Below are 17,015 nucleotides of genomic sequence, written 5' to 3'. Positions count from 1 at the left end.
AAGGGACCCATTGGTCCCTGCCTCTTACCTACCTGTAACACCCATAAATCTGGGCCTTCTTGTAGTTTCTTCCTAGCGGCCTGTCCACCCCCTCGAACCTACTCCTACAAAATCCCGGTGTGTACTGCAGCCAGCAACCTCAAAAACCCAGGAGTGCCTGCCTTCCTTCAAGAACGAAAACTTTGTCTCCTGTGAACACCGGATTTGTTCATCTGCAACCTCTGGGTCCGGCCGGCCACCCCCCACCTCGGCGATCCTAACCTCAGATCCGGTGACCACTGACCTGCCTGCAGCCTAAATCTGGAAGGTTCCACCCTACCCCCCCCAAACCGCGACCAGGAGTTGGTAACAAGATCCGACCCCAGGAGGCCCCCTGCACCTGACGTCCCACTGCCATTGGGTACCCAAACAGATGGTGCCTAACCAACCTCTAACTTCCCAACTTACCTCTCGAAGGGGTGGTTGCACCCAGAGGACCTTCGTCTACAAGCCTGCAGTGCCTTTGCAAACCGGAGGTTCCTCATTGAAAACAGGGCACCTGATGTCGAAACAGCACCCCGCTTTCCTAGTGCTGCTGAGGGTGCACCTTTGGTGCTACTTTGTTTCCCCATTTGCCCATGCTAAAGTCCAGGAGCTTTGCTCCCACAAGCAAGTGGCCTGCTTCACAGCAGCCACCAACCGGATGCCCCCTATTCCCCATTGGTTAACATTGAGCATCAGCACTCTGCTGACCTAGTGCCACCGAGGGTGTAACTAGAGTGCATCCTTGACCCTGGAGGACTCCTGACTCTACCCCCAGAACCTCAACTCCCACTACCAAATACTGACCTCAAAACCGTTAAAACCTTTCACAGAAAAACAGTCTGTTATCCTATGGAGGGAAATAGTGTTAAGTGTGGAGTTTGAGAAACTAAAGAAATTATTTAAAAATGCATAATCTAACAAATGTTTTTACTTGCCTGTTTTCAGGTAATGTCCCAGAGTAGTATCTAGGTATACTACTCTGTGTAAGCCTAGTAATCTCAAAAGTTACTTACCTGCTATTTTACTAAAACGCCTATTCGTCTATGTACTGCATTTACTAAGTATTGCATTTCTCTGCATCCAAACTGTAAATCAAATCCAAGTGCATACACCATGCTCATTCAAACTGTATTTCAATTGTATTACTACTGTAAAGTATGTATTGCTCACCTGTGCCAGGCTTGCTTGGTTCTAGAAAATAAAATGACCAAAAGAATATTTGTATACAAAAACAATTGGTTTGAAGTTCTGTCTTTGAGTGTGTGAATTCATTTGCTGTCTGCATATGTACAACAAATGCTTAACACTGTCCTCAGATACTGCCTTACTGCTGGAACGCACTACCACACATAGAGAGTGAGGTGCTATCTAACTATACCTCTGCCTTCCTTTGGGGATCCACTGGACTCTGTGCACACTATGCCTCACTTTGGTATAGTATATACAGAGCCAGCTTCCTACAACATGTGAAGTACGCTTCACAAATACCTGATTGTATGTTTGCACCAAGGCCCCTTGAAAAAGCAACACAAGTCCTATCATCACAGAGGACTACCTTCCTCTGTATAAAAAGAAGTACAATCTAAAGAAGAGTGCACGTTTCTACAGAATGTTGTACTGAGAATCTGATGGTAGCACATGGTTGGAGAGGGGGCTTTGAGGGCTTCTAGTGCTACTAAAGGAAAATGCACAATGTTGTGTTTTTTGTTTCTTACCCCCTGTTCTCTCTCACCTACTGTCGTCCTTCCGCCACTTGGTGGGTGCATGCATATGTATTAAAGTTCTAAGAAAAATGTTCAAGATCAAAACGATTTACTGAAGTAACCTTAGCAGTTAGGAATACTGAATGTAAAAAATGTAAAGTGATTAATTTTATATTAAAAGAAATGAATTACAGATATTACTACTCTCAAACACCTTGAAATACACTTTATTATATTCCCGGATGATTCAGACGAAAATGATACATCTTAGTAAGCTTTCAAAGGTCTGTTTTTTGGGGGGCTTATTAATGAGCATATTGGTCTGTTGCAAACATAATCGCCTTCCCTAGCTATTAGGCACAAAACTCATACTTTTTTTCCCCACAGGAATTGCAGGCAATCACAGTGATGACTATCCGTACAGTTGGTCCATCCCGCCGTACCACCCATCCTCAGAAAAATTTGAAAACACGAAGGTAAGCTAGTATTGGAGCTAGTAGTGCGGTCTAGTTTGTGAATGTCCACTTGTCCTAAGGATGCTAAAATGAATTTAATAATGCTGAATCTAAGTGCCTGACGTGGCGAAACAGTAGGCAGATTTCAGCAAGAGAGCGAGGATCACACACTGAGCACACGAACAAACTGATTGTGTTTATTCGGGGTACCATGTGAAATTTGCGATAGTGAGATTAAAATTATCTGCCGTTATAAAATGACATTTATCAGACTGCTAAGAGGGTTCCTTGCGCTTCAATACAAAAAAAGCAACTGAGCGCAATTGAGGCTGGGAATGAAGAGGTTACATTTTAAACATCCGGGACGTTTTTTCAGAGTAATACAAACTTTAGTTTCCTGTCCTCTATTTCAGTTTGCGGATCTGCGAAACAATCTGGCTCCTGCAGGCCTGAAAAGAATGGTGCGGCCGCCATAACGGCACACAGGGACTCTGTCCCCTGCGCCCCGTCCTGAAAATAATTTAATAAAAAGCGCACTTAAGTGGCCATCATAGCAAATGGTGGCACAGAGGCCCCTGTACGGAGACCATAAAGGAAACTCCTCTGTTGAAATGAAAAAAGGAAGAAATGCCGGAGGGTGTGCCAGACTTTTCTCATGGTGGGATTGGCCCTGAGATCCGTGAATCCTGGTTGACTACTGAGAACCCAGTGCAAGTTTCCTAGGTATGTGACTGCGAATCCACAGCAGGCTTCAAAGTCCCACTTTGGCTAGTGGGTGGGTTCACTGATCTGGCATCATATTCCAGCACCCCCTCCCCGCCCCCCGCCCCCCTCCCCCTCCCCTTGATGGCTGAATACTGTGATGTTTGGGTAGCTGTCCATGTTGGCTTGCACATAGCGAAATGCTGTTTGTATCATGGGTCAGCACAAGGCCTGGTGAAGTTGTAGCCATCCCCTGCTGCCTAAGGCCAGTCCTGTATAGCGAGGGCAGAGCCCCCATGTTTGGGTGGGTGATGGGCCTGCCCATAGTAGTATTTGCCACCTACGCTCCTCCAACTCTTGTTGCCTCTTTCGTTCGAATATTTCATTTTTTTGTAGCTCACTTTGTCTTCAAAATACCTCCTTTAATGGTGAATTTGCTATATTTTTTTTGCAATTTATACTTTCTAGGTCGATTATGAAATGTGTAATATGCAAGGGTGTCCTTGGACAACGTTCAGTCATTGGACAACGTTCAATCATTGGCCGTTACACTTCATTTGATGGTTGTGAATGGAAATACAACTGTAGGTGCATTTAAAATCTGTTTTTTATTTACATCTGCCATGCTACATCTGCAATGTGCATGCATTAAGTTTTGGGGTATATGTATAGGTTTAAATCCTGCGAAACGACTGGGCGACACTTCTGACGATCGCTTTCTATTTTCTTAATTTGGGCACACACATCAAATTCTCAGTCCACTTAATGAGACCATTGTTTATATTCTATCCAATAATGTCTCTGAGCAACAATAGTGTTTCGTCTCTATGAAAGAAGTCCTTTAGTAGTCTGAAATATTTAGTACTTTGTCCCCTCAGGAGTAGGGTGTCCGGTGGCTAGTCAAGAAACGTTGAGATCCTCGAGGATTACTTGAAAAAAAGTGGTGTTTTGAAGTTTGTCTGGAAAGTGATGAGGCGGGTTATTGCATGAGTAGTAGCTGGAAGATCCTTCCAGGCTTCGAATGAAACCGCTGGAAGTCTTCCGCCATTGTTAGTTTTCTTAAATCTGAGGGCCAGCAGTAAATCTGCCTTGCAATCATGTAGAGACCTGTAGGGGAAAGTGGTTAGTGAAGAAATATGACATATGTGAGAAATTACACGAGGATCGCTTTGTGACCAATGCCAGGAGCTTTGAAAGTACACTTTTTATTTATGGGCAACACGTGTAGCGGATGAAGATCAGAGATGCTAGAATTTTCATGATGACTTGGAATTAGCTTCCTAATTGCTGTGCGGTACGTATGTTATGGTATCAATGTATATACGTGATATTCTGCAAGCAGCAGCATTTTGAATATATTGAAGCTTGGCAAGAGTAAGCGGAGAGACCAAGGAGGAAACAACTAATCTGAAATGTTTAAATAATCTTAAATTAGTGCACTGGTAGAAGCACCAGGAGTTTCTGAATTGTTAAAATACGAAAACTGGTACTGTAAACTGTGTAGTGGAAAGCACAGTTGTGAGCTGGAGGGGTGGAAGTGCTGAATTTGTAGGGTTAGGTGGAGAGCCATGTATATCTAAACAAAAGGAATCCACTCAAATAGTGGTGGTGGTCCCTACAGTGGTGGGGAGCACACAGTGTTGTTTTGAATACCACTCACACACCAACAGGCCCCTTGGTGTCCTGCTTCATCATCGGGGTCTTCGCACCCCTCTACGGGATGCGGTGTGCTACGACTCACGACTACGTGGGAGCACTGAAGGTGAACTATGCGTTGATGTGTGTGAGGGGAATAAATGTGAGTGGTGAGGTGAAAGAGTGGAGGTTAAAAGATACCTGGCTCGTAGGAGAAACAAATAAAAGTTTTATTAAGCCCTCGGCTGGTATCGTTAAAAATGTGCAGAGTGAGGTTGTTGTGTTACTTCAACCTCAAAAGTGCGTCAACATGTTTCGGAGTTGGACAACTCCTTCTTCAGGACGAGGATATGCACAATTATCCTCACCTTACTCACATGAAAATGTAGATGTCAAAGTGTGCTCTACAAAAAAATTATAAGGTGAAATGTACCTATTTGTGTTTTAGAAAGATTTCTGTTGCGCCCAATTGGCGTTATTAATACAGAACCTGAGAGAGAACAAAAAACATCATGAAATATAATCACAATAAGCTTTTGATGTTCAGAAAAAATCTATGTAGATACATAGGAGGGTAATGGAGGACCAAAAATAAGAACCAATATACAACTCTACAGATGCGGCAGCAATGTGGGGCAAGTAGGAGGGGCAGCAATGGGCAGTTTAAGCAGCACTTGAGGTTGACCAGAGGGTGGAAGCAGCACTAGATTGAGAAGCACAGCAAGAAAGCAATGTGGGGAGGAGAAGCATAGAATAAGTAAACCAGGAAGAGGGTAAGGGAGAGCATAATAACGGAGCTTAGTGAATCACACAAGGGCGACAGGTGGAAAACACATGAACGCTCATAGTGCTTATCCAAAACGAAACCAATAGTGCTTAAAACTTAAGCAGTAGAAGGACGCAAGCTAATGTTTAAAAAGTAAGCACATGAGTGACACAGCCAACCAATGTTATGCAGTGGATGGGCACTAAGCCCACTGTAAACTGACAATAGGCCTAATCGGCAACCAAGCAGGTTGTCTTGTCTGGTAGGTGAGACCAAAAGAGGATTATCTTTAATTTGAGTTAATGTTTTTCTTTCCTAGACCTGTGAAGGTAAAGATGGCAAGCTTCATGCAAATCTGGTATGTCCTGTTGATGTGGAAGAAGTACCTGAAACAACTTTGCCTGACATTCAGAGTACAGAAGAGGCCATAAGGTTACTGCAAGCGGCTAAAAAACAGAGCAAGCCTTTCTTTCTTGCAGTTGGGTATCACAAACCTCACATCCCTTTCAGGTACCCAAAGGTGAGTGGCTGCCTTTTTATAACGGTCTTCATAGGCTCCAGAGCAATAAATTGTCTCTGGCCTTCTGCATACTTGCAGTTCATGTGTGCCACAGAAACCTCATTTTAATTGGTTTCATTTAAATTCTTCATGCTTTTTAATTCTAGGTTTAAATTTTAATATACCCCCTAACAGCCTTTTATGAACCTCTTCCCAGGCCTGCTATCCTCATTATACTGCAGTAGATGGAAAAGCATAAAACGTTGTTAATATTTATTTTGAATTGCAACCCATAGTACATTTGTGCTGGGGAATTGCCCCACAAATGTGCCTAAACTGTAACGCCAACATTCAGTGCCCAATCTCCTGCTCTTAAGCTCTCCTGAATCTGTGTGGTTTGAACATTAACCTGCTCTGTATCCTCACATTTCACTCGTGGCTGTTATGGAGGCTACAGACTCGCCTGCTTTGGAATTTGATTCACCAAGTTGAAGCTTTTTATTTAGAGAAGTTTCTATTTTGTACTCTCCTTGTGAGGCAAGTCTAGTTAGTGCTGCGGACTCCGTGTTGGATGGATAAGACTGGCGTAGAAGCGGCCATGCGAAATTAAGACCTATGTTGAGGAGTGCTTAATTCCTTTTAAGAAGGGCAGCCGGGGTAATGCAGCTTAGAAGTTACTGTGTCTACAGAACTGTAATGACGGCTTGATTTGGATTGGCGAGTAGTGAGATCGGTCTGGAATTTGGCACACATGATGGGTGAATCGCATAAGGATGTACCAATGTCAGCATTTTACAACTAACGCTACTACATTTATGTCCTAGTGCAAAGGTGTGAAATTGTATAAAATATTTGATTGTCAAAGGGACGCACTGCTTCAGAAATCTACTTGTCCTGTATAAAAATCAACTTTGACCATTTGAATATGCAAATTATGACGGCGTTCCTATTGTATCGGAGCTCCAATATCCTCTGATTATGCAAGGCTCTGGTTATGTCAGGGTTTGAGTTGTAGCACGGCTTTGAATATGCTGCCTTTCTTTTATTGATAAATATTTGACTATTCACAGGCCATTTGTATCCAGACGCTCTGTTTATTAATGAGCTCTGTTCACAATACCTTATCAAAGTAAGGATTTGACTATGCCAGCACTTGTTATTCCAGTGTTGTGATTATAGCAGTGTTCAGCACCTATCATTCTTTTGAAGGTACCATTTGGTCTTTCTTGGTTTAGTTTCTAAAGAAGCTTCTTCTGAAATACTTTGCCAGATTTACCTTTAGTTTTATAAGTAACAAGGGAGACCCAACAAATAGCTAAGTACCATGGGTATAACAACGTTATAGTGAACAAAACGGTTCTTAGCTTATTTCCAAATCAAGCCAATGCTGTATAGAAACACAATGGAAAACTATACGTGTTATAAAATTTCCAAACCCAGCCGGGAAAGGATTTTATTTTATAAAGAAGCAATGTTCAATTCAGTAATACATTCATAATCACAAGACACAAGCCTGTGTCGTACATGAAAAAGAAGGAAACAGAAAGATAGCATAAGGGTGAAAGGGGTGTCTATCAGGCAAAGAGCGAGAGCAAAGACAGGGTACTGTTTGTAAGTAACAAATCAATCACAGTATCGCCTGGAGTGGAACATAAACAATCTTATTGCTCAATGTTATAAATATGAAACCACTCATGGGTGTCGACGTTTCGATCCCTATTGCTCGAAAAGATACATGGGATCATCATCAGGACATTTATAATGAACAAAACATGCCTGATTGTAAAAGAAGCCTGTTCAGGAGAGACGAAGAAAAAAGATATATTTCTTAAAAAACAGCTCAAGAGTAGTTTGCAGATTTACCTTTAGAGCATTCACTCCAATACAATATTGCTATAGAACCCATATTATATTATATGTGCGGTCCCGTGTCTGACCGTCTCTAGTTGAGCACCTGGTTGAATTATGGGGCACTCTTTTCTTGTGCCTGTGCTTAAGTTATTTGCCATAATCGTGAATATTTACCAAGTGCTGCATTAATGATTGACAATACTTTGCAGAGTACTTCTAGATGTAAAGTGTAAGCCAGAGTGGAAATGTTGAGTCCGATTCTCAAAGCGATTTACGCATGTAAGCTTGACTTTTGTGTGCAAAAGCTGATTTTTGCACTCCTAAAGATTAGCTGCCTGAAGATTTCATTTTGAGCAAATCTACTCATGGGCTGGAATAGGTAGGAAGTTGTAGTTGACTGCCTTGTGCTTTGAATGTTTAAGGACCTTCACCAAATCCTCTAACACGTTCTTCTCCTGGGAATGTTGAAATCTGCTACTGGCACAGGCAGTAGTATAAAATTTCTAGGGTGGGCTTGGGCCCAAATCCTCTAAATATGAAGATGTTGGTGTAATGAAAGCAGTGCCAACATGGGTTAAATATTTATCCATTATGGGTAAAAAAGTTATAACTAGAGAATTTACACTTACTCTGCAGGTTTTCATATGATACCGATTGTTTACTCCCTTTCTTCAGAGTGCCCCTATTTATTTGAAAGTTTTTATATAGCGGAAACTTGAATCCGTGATTTACAGGAGTTCGGAAAGCAGCAACATATACAACAAAAAATATAATTATTCAAAGCATTGCAGGGTATACTACATTCCCCAGCTGATTATGTAGCTTCCCACCTCCCTCCCCCAATGTCAGAACTGATAGAGCGACGACAGTACCACAAATATCTTCCATCCTCTGCATTACTTCTATCGGAGCATAGCCTCCTTTCATTTTCACTCCTGTCTGCCTTAATCACTCTTATCTTCAAATGGCTGATGCCTTCTGTCTTAGATCACAACCTCCCCATTTGTTTTAAACCATACCCCTGCAACTTAACAAGATCAAACCTCTGCAAGCCTACTTATCTCAGCAACTATTTGCCTGAAACCACCCAGACCCCAGTAGAAATACCACATAACTGATATTAATCTTAATTTACACAGACTAGAGAGTAAATGCCTGGAATGACTTATTTTTTTTTTTTATTTTTTTTTTTTGGGAACCCAACTTTTTTCAGTAACCAGCCATTCCGCTAACCTTCGGTTCAGGATTAGTGTGCTTCTCATCGTAAAGAGCTTCGACCCCCCCCCCCCCCTTTCAACTCCTTGGTAGTAAGCACTATATAAATGAAATTACAACCCTGTGCGCAAATATTGAATATATTTTCAAAATGGCATGCATAAAAAATGAATGTTTTATGGTGTGTCCTTAAAGTTCGAAAACAAATGAGTGGATTATTTAGGAAAAAACGGCTCTAACTTTAATCTATTTGTTCCAATTACATATATTATTTGGGTACATTTTCTTTTGTAAGACCATCATCAATTCTCCTTCCATTCTTAGGTATGTATTTGCGTAGAATAAAGGAGCATTATCTCCGCATTGTAAGTGGCAATAAATCGTTATTTACATTTTGCAAACACGTGGAAATGTTTTTGTACTGGAATCTGTCGGTAATGCAAGTTGAGCTCACAGTTCACTCTATTTTCTTGGAGCACTCAACTTAATAGTAAATGCTTTGAATTATTGAGAACCATACAATGGCCTTCTTGTCTTTCCAATAAAAAAAGAAGCTTTTCTGCAAGCAAATAGCACTCTATACGTGGGTTGCAAAAGAAGTAATGTTGCTGGAGTTTGCTTCAAGTTAGTCCACTGGACAAGCAGACCCAAACTGCTTGTTCTTGACCCCAAACAGTGTATCTTTTGGGTGGTTGGTGACAGAAATACAACCAGCCTGTTGGACCACATAGTATCTGTTTGGATGGCGAGAGGGATGTTGAAGGTCCTATAGGAGTTACATTATTGATGGCTCAGAAGGGTTCTTGTGGATGACTTCTGCTAGAATTTCTAGCTTGTCTGACAACGTGTTGGTTTGTGTTCTTTACTGTTGTATATGTAGCCCACACCCCTGTCTTTAGAAACACTTGCATTGTCTGAATGTAGCCTGCTTGGGGGAGGTCTGGGTTTACAAGCAACCTATAGTTCCATTAAGGTGCGTGTGTGTGTGTGTGTCGGTCTGTCATACTTTGGTACATATGAAGCTAGATGTGGTGTTACTTTTTTGAGCATACTCTTTATCAACTTATGTAAGACTAATTTGTAACAAGACAGCACATAAATTCCTACATTTGATACATTGGGCCTTTTCATGCGATTGACCCAATTAATGAAAGCAGATGAGGAAATGCTGGAAATTTACTGCTTTAGCACTGCTCATACATTTTTGTTGTTTGTCTAGCGTGGCTATTCACCTGGTAGGGTATCCAGGTGTTCGAACAGTGGTGGAGGCTTAGGATTGAGGGTGATGGGAGTCCGCCGTGAGGAATTGGTTGAAGAGCCAGGTCTTCAGATTCTTGAAGAATTCAAGAAGTGAGGAGAAGGCCCTGATATGGAGAGAGGTTTTTCCAGGTCTTGAGTGCGATGTAGGAAAAAGCTAGACCTTCCTTTCTGAGATGTGGTGTAGTGGGAGGTCGAGGAGGAGTCTCGCTAAAACATTCTGAATGGTGTGGTCAGTGGAGGAAATGGTTGAGATCCCAGTGTTGAGTGCTTTTCTGTAGCCTAATCTGATTATTATACGGGCTTGCGTGATAATGCGTCTGGCGTGTTCTGGAGTATATTTTTTTGAAAATGTATATACCCCTCTCGGCGTTTGGGTAGCAGACACATCAGGAAAGGAAACCTACATTAGAACAGCCAAGTATTGAGATGTCTTTTAAAGCCTGACAACTCAGTGCATTCCCTAATATATGGGGAGCAAGATGAGAAGCTACTAGAAGATCTTGTGTAGCATGTATCTATACTACTATTATAAAGAGAGAACTTGCACCTTTTGGCCAGGTGAACTCTGGAACCACAGCGCCAATCCACACACCCAATACATTGTTGGAATCCTCAGGGTGTGTAGGTGGACATAGGCGACATAAAATTAAAAAAAAAACGTAAATTAAATTTTGTAAACCAAGTAGTCCCCTAAAACAAGCGCCGGCCGCGACGTAGCGCTGACCGCGATCTAGACGTAATGACGATATGCGGGGAGGAGCGGTGACGTGCGGCGAGGAGTGGCGGTGGAGTCCGGAGTGGGCGGCGGCTCATGTAAGGCAAAGGCAGGCGGGAGGCGGGCGGGAGGATCGAGGCGGACTGGGCAATGTCGGGGCGGGAGGCGGGCTGGGCAATGTTGGGGCGGGCGACGGGGAGCGGCGGCGAGGCGGGAGGGATGCGGTCTGGGCAATGTCGGTGCGGGCGGTAGTGCACAGAGCCTTAAAATGCTGACCCCAGCCCCCTTCTGCCCCGGGCAACGCCGGGGCGGGTTGCTAGTAATATATATGAAAGCAGGAGGAGCTGACTGTGTTGACCTGTGCTGTCATGTTGGGCTTATTGTGTAGAATGAGTCCCAGGTTTCTTGTGGTATTGATTGGTTTGTGACCGACCTCTGGTGGTCCCCAGGGGGAGTGCCAAGGAGAGTTTTTATCCTGACAATCTGCACTTCCGGCTTATCTGAGTTTATTTACGGGCAGTTGGCTCTTAAATCCGCTATGCTGACCATGCAGTCGGAGAATGACTTTGGTGGCTTATGATGCAGATGCCGTGTGATCTGACTATGTTGGCGAATGCTGTCCTGTAGATGATGAAAAACGCTGGGCTTAGACATGAACCCTGGGGCAGTCTGCAGATCCGATTCCTAGTTTCTGATGTGCCGAATAGTAGTCCGATTTGCTGTGTTCTTTCTGTGAGGAAGGAGCAAATCCAGTTGTTGGATGCCTTTGTCGTTCAATCTTCTGATGAAGGTGTGGTGGTAGACTGTATCAGACACATAAGCCGTCCAGAAGAACTGCAGTTTCTCCACTGTCCAGTATTGTGCAGATTTCGTCCATGGCTGTGATGAGTGCTATTTTTGTGCTGTGGTTGCTCTAAAAACCTGATTGGGTGGAGTTTGAGATGGTTGGTAAGTTGTTTGATGGCCTTCTCTATCATTTTGGCTGGAAATGGTAGCAGAGAGATGGGCCAGAAGTTGGTCAGCTCGCTGGGGTCGTCCGTAGTTTTTCTTTTTTTCAGGAGAGCATTGATGGCTGCATGTTTCAATCTTCTTGGAAGGTGGAACATTTGCTAGGTGTTGATGTGGGTGATGTTACTGATCAGTGGTCCTCCCATGTTGTAGATATGGTTGGGGGCATGGGTCCATTGGGGCCCCTGACTTGCTCCCACCTTAAGACAGCATAGTCAATTAACAAGTTCACAAAGAATTACGGCATGGATATTCACTCAGGAAGGGAAGTCTGGATTTGTCATTTATAAGTGGCAGCCCTTCTATTGGGGCAGAGAGCGTCTTCACCATCACCCCATACCTCCACTGCCAGCATGCCAAAAGGTGAAAAATAAAATTGTAATGGGTGCATCACCATTTTTATGTTCTCTTGCCTGAGCCATGTGTGGAGGCGGGCCACTGCTGACTAGCAGCAGGGGAGTGGTGTTCACTCCACCTGTTTACACTGGGCAGGTCACTTTGACCGCCAGGTGAAGAGGTTTACAGTGCACATGTCAGGCGAAGAATATTGAGTGGGGAGCAAACAGAGTGCCTCAGTGAGCATGAGGTCCAGCCACTCCAGCCAATCCTGATGCTACTGTCATGCTGACTGTGCAGCATGAGAGTAGAGCATTGATTGGAAGAGGGGAGTTAGAGTAACTGACGAGGAGACGGAGGAGCTGTGAGCACTGAGGGCAGAGGTAAGTGAATCTTTTGTTTATTTTATTCTAGCCTGATGTTTGCCCGGCGAGTTGAATTGATCGGCAGCCGCTGCTGAGTTTTAATCCAGTTCTGTCTCACCTGGACTTGAGAGTAATGCTTTACAGTCTTTGCAACGCATGTGAATCTAGAATAGAAGCATGCAGCAAATCAAATGTTACTGAAACCACTGGTCTACTTATGTTTTAGAATCCAATTTGATTCTTAGTTCAACCTGTGATTCGAGTGATGAAGATAATGCAGTCATGCATTGCAATAGACAGCCACTTTATACAGGAGGGCTAATCTAACTTGGAGTCTGTATCCCAATAACCGGCTTCAGAGTGAGAAGGGTTTGAGTTATTCTATCCATACATAAATGGAACGCCTAAACCACATCCTGCACGTCTTCTAACATTACATGGCAGGTGAACGGATAATCAAAACCTGTTGGGGGTCAAAACGTATATTCAACTTATGTCCTAAACATCTCACTATTGATTCTGTTGGTTCATTGATCAGTAAGAGATGAAGGTGAGAACTGTAGTCCTAAATTATTTTTCATTCCAGTACTGCAAAGGCATGCACACCTATAACCTGGGTATCTTTGGAAGCACAGAATTGTGATTGCTTGTATGCTTTTTTTGTTGTTGTCCTAAATGATGGTTGTGCCTTATCTTTCTACAGTTGTATGCTGAAATCACTGTCTGTAAACTTTTATTGCACCCCATTGTGGCAATTCCTGGGGTGGTTCCTCTTGATCTGGGAAAAGACTTCATGATATTTGCTGTTCCCCAAGATAATTGTGTTATCCCTCTAATGCGGCCAAAGCTTTAAGACCGAATATCTTTTATTGGGCTCCTAAACAGAAAACACCCTGTCTCACTATTAGTCTCCATTCTCAATTACTATTCTTAGAATATCGATAATACTTGATCACTTTTTTATTCTAGGCATATTACTTAGTACATACTATTTATGTGACCTATGGAGGTACAAAGTAGTTATTTTATTAACCGAAAAATACTTCTCATTCTTGTCTAGCACTCGTAACTATTGAAAATCTGACCATTGGTGTTCCTGACCTCGGTTTTAATATACAGGTTGCTGTTGTAAGATTGTTCTTTATCAGACCGGACCAAACCATTTGAATCTCTGTAAGCTGGATGTTGTATTGCAGTTTGGGGCTAGGCCAAGACTGAATATGTGCAGAAGAAGTTGAGGAAACACTTGTATGTTTGTACATCCGCTCTGGGCTTCACTTTCAGCACGTGATGCACTCCGTTTTTTGTAAGATCTCTGCACTTTTTAGTATTGAATAAAAATACGTGACCCTAATGTGTTTCTTTTTATTTATTTTTTTTCCTTTTTTTTTTTTTCCTTCAAACTGTTTTTGGCATTTTCAATATTATTATACATACATTTTGGTAACATTTTAGATTATTCAAGTTTTTTGCTTTTCACATTCTTTCTAGTCCTTTATTTACATCCAAGCTATGGTGTTATGCTCCATTTGAACTCCGCTTCCAGTAAGTTGAACATGTGTTGTATGATTCATAGTAGCTCGATTTGCGTCCTCTAGGAGTTGGTTATACACATTTAGTTATTATCGTATTTTCCCATTTCACACTCCCTCTTCGCTTGTGTGTATGTGGTCCCATGGTTGACCATGCCTATTGCAAACTTAACTCTTAACTCTGTGCTTTGTAACCTATGCCTCTCCTGGTTTCGCATGCGGTACCATCTTTGCTAATCTGTGGTACTGGGGCCTGGGTGCATGTACAAGGTCTGTATTGGGTATGTGGGATCTGCTATGGTGTGCTCTATGGAGTTCACTTGGTGTCCTGAATATATTTTTAATATTATGTATCTTCCTCTATGTGGGCTTTCCGGTTTGAATGCTCTCCCTCTCTATTGTACTAAATCAGGTGTTCTACCTCTGGGCTCCCCAGTTCCCTCGTTTTCTGCTCCGTCATTTTCAAGGTCTAGAGCAGAGGTCTTCAAACGTTTGGATGCCGAGACCCCCCTGTCAAAATTTTCAAACATAAAGACCCCCTCCTGACAAAAATTTCTAAACCTCTAGGTTATGAGGAAGGTGAGGACCAAATTATGCGACAGGCTTGACTAAATTGTGTGAGTAGAAAATGTAAATAATGTTCTGTGATGCGTATTTTGGGGTAGCATTGCGTTATTATTTAGAATGTTTTTAAACCTAGTAATACTGAGGAAAGATTTCACCCCATCAGTACCAGTTTATAACCAAAATACAGCAATTAACATCAGAAAGATGTCTAGTCAACCTCTGTAAAGGGCCTCCCTAATCCGCAGGAATATGCGCTGCCACATTAGAAGCTCACCTGGCCATGGCCGGGAGCAGCAAGGGTGCATTCAAACCGTGGAGGTCTTGTGCAGAGTTTTAAGCAGTTTACCCATGCCCCTTTCCTCTCACCCCCTTCCTTCCATCCCTCTCTTCTCCCAACCCCGGATCCCTCTCTCACATTGCAGGCGGATGGTTATTGGCCCCAGGACACCTTTTGGTAACAGTAGCGCAATACAAATGTAAATAATAGGCAGAAGCAGGGGGATCCACTAGACCCGAGCTTCAAGGGGCGGGGGGAGTTTAACACACGTTGCAACAGTCTTTCCACCTTCTCCATTAATTCCCTCACTACCACTCACCAACAATATACCTCATCTCTCTATAGCACCTGTCTGACAAACATTTCATTTTTTTATAGCGCTACTCATAATTTACTCACACTCAGTTCTGTGATGTGCATGGTACATCTTCTTTGTACCAGGCACTTTAACCTTCTGCACTGTGTGGGTGACAAGAGTGCCCATGTGACTGCACGGTGAGCAATGCAACAGTGTGAGAGTAGGGTTAAAAGGAGTGACTGCAGGGTGAGTGAGATGACCATATGAATTTGGGTTCGGCTGTAAGTGCAGAGTGGGACAAATTAGTGCATGGTTAGTGATGGCCTTGTTTGAGTGAGCTACAGATTGAGCAGTAAGGGGGGGGCAGGTGAGTGGAGTGTCACATGAATGCAGGGTGAGAAGTGTGCTCGTGTGACTGCAGGGTGAGGTACAGAGTGAACAATGCAAGCAAATTTTTAGTGCAGAGTGATCACTGTGAGCAGGGTGAGCGGGTGAATGTTGTGAGTGCATGGTGATCAGTGTGAGTGCATGGTGATCAGTGTGAGTGCATTGTGATCACTGTGAGTGCATTATGATCACTGTGACTGCAGGGTGAGTGGGTGAATGTTGTGAGTGCATGGTGATCAGTGTGTGCATTATGATCATTGTGAGTGCAGCGTGAGCGGGTGAATGGTGTGAGTGCATGGTGATCAGTGTGAGTGAATTGTGATTACGGTAAGTGTAGGGTGAGCGGGTGAATGGTGTGAGTGCATGGTGATCAGTGTGAGTGCAGGGTGAGCGGGTGAATGATGTGAGTGCATGGTGATCGCTGTGAGTGCATGGTGATCGCTGTGAGTGCATGGTGATCGCTGTGAGTGCATGGTGATCGCTGTGAGTGCATGGTGATCGCTGTGAGTGCATGGTGATCGCTGTGAGTGCATGGTGATCGCTGGGAGTGCATGGTGATCGCTGGGAGTGCATGATGATCGCTGGGAGTGCATGATGATCGCTGGGAGTGCAGGGTGAAGGTGAAGGCGAGAATGAGAAGTGAGTAGTCTGAAAGCAGGGTGCATTCCCAGAAACTTGAAGCGTAGGGTTTCAGATATAAGTTAAACTATTGCTATAATGGCATTAATCAGGGTTCGAGGGTGGAGGAAATAATGTGCTGATCCTGCAACAAACTTCAGCTTAATGATTAGGGTTACCAGCTCATTATTTTGATGGCCCAGAAATAAGCAGTCACCTACAGCTGTATTTTTTGCACTTATCTGTGAATACTTAGAACAGCAAATATGAATAGAAAGCACTTTTAATTGTGTTCTAGGGATGCCTCAATGATCCATGACTAAAAATTAAGAGAATAAAGACAGAAAAGTCACATAACTAATTAATACATACTTTTTTATTTATAACTCAATTTAGTGTCAAGAGCAGGTCTCTGCAGGATCTTTAAACAACACATAGCAGGCATGTTTCTTTTGGCAACCCAACTTTATATTTCTTTTCATTAAATGCATTCTCACACTACAGCAGTAAGTTTAAAAAGACAAGTGTAAGGAATAGGCCGAGTGGGGGCCCAGGGGGTACTGGAACCATAAAAAAACTAAGCTTTGGTAATCAGTTAACAAAGGCATGTAAATATGCTAATGGTCTTTAAAGACCTGTGAAAAACTCGGGCCGGAGATAAGACCAGACACTGCCCAGCCGAGGCCCCAGGAGCGCGAGCTGCACTGCAGCAGCTGAGACACAGGATGGGGGAGGAGGAGGGCTGAAGCCCTGGAGGCCAGGGCAGAAGTGACACTGAAGACGCGACCCCCTTTGCATCGCT

The 17,015-nt window shown here is 43.2% G+C and overlaps 1 protein-coding gene across 1 annotated transcript in view; it reads left to right on the top strand.

Annotated features, from left to right (window-relative positions):
* IDS (iduronate 2-sulfatase) overlaps window positions 1-17,015 on the top strand; it is a 137,801-nt gene that overhangs the window by 50,027 nt on the left and 70,759 nt on the right. The window contains exons 4-5 of the mRNA XM_078688634.1: window positions 2,115-2,203; window positions 5,605-5,805. Of these exons, the coding sequence (XP_078544760.1) occupies window positions 2,115-2,203; window positions 5,605-5,805 (290 nt within the window). The remainder of the gene's footprint in view (window positions 1-2,114; window positions 2,204-5,604; window positions 5,806-17,015) is intronic.

Source organism: Lissotriton helveticus, chromosome 4_1 (assembly GCF_964261635.1).
Source record: "Lissotriton helveticus chromosome 4_1, aLisHel1.1, whole genome shotgun sequence".
Taxonomy (NCBI): domain Eukaryota; kingdom Metazoa; phylum Chordata; class Amphibia; order Caudata; family Salamandridae; genus Lissotriton; species Lissotriton helveticus.
The sequence above is the reverse complement of the archived record's forward strand: the minus strand, read 5'-3'. Positions and strand labels throughout refer to the sequence as shown.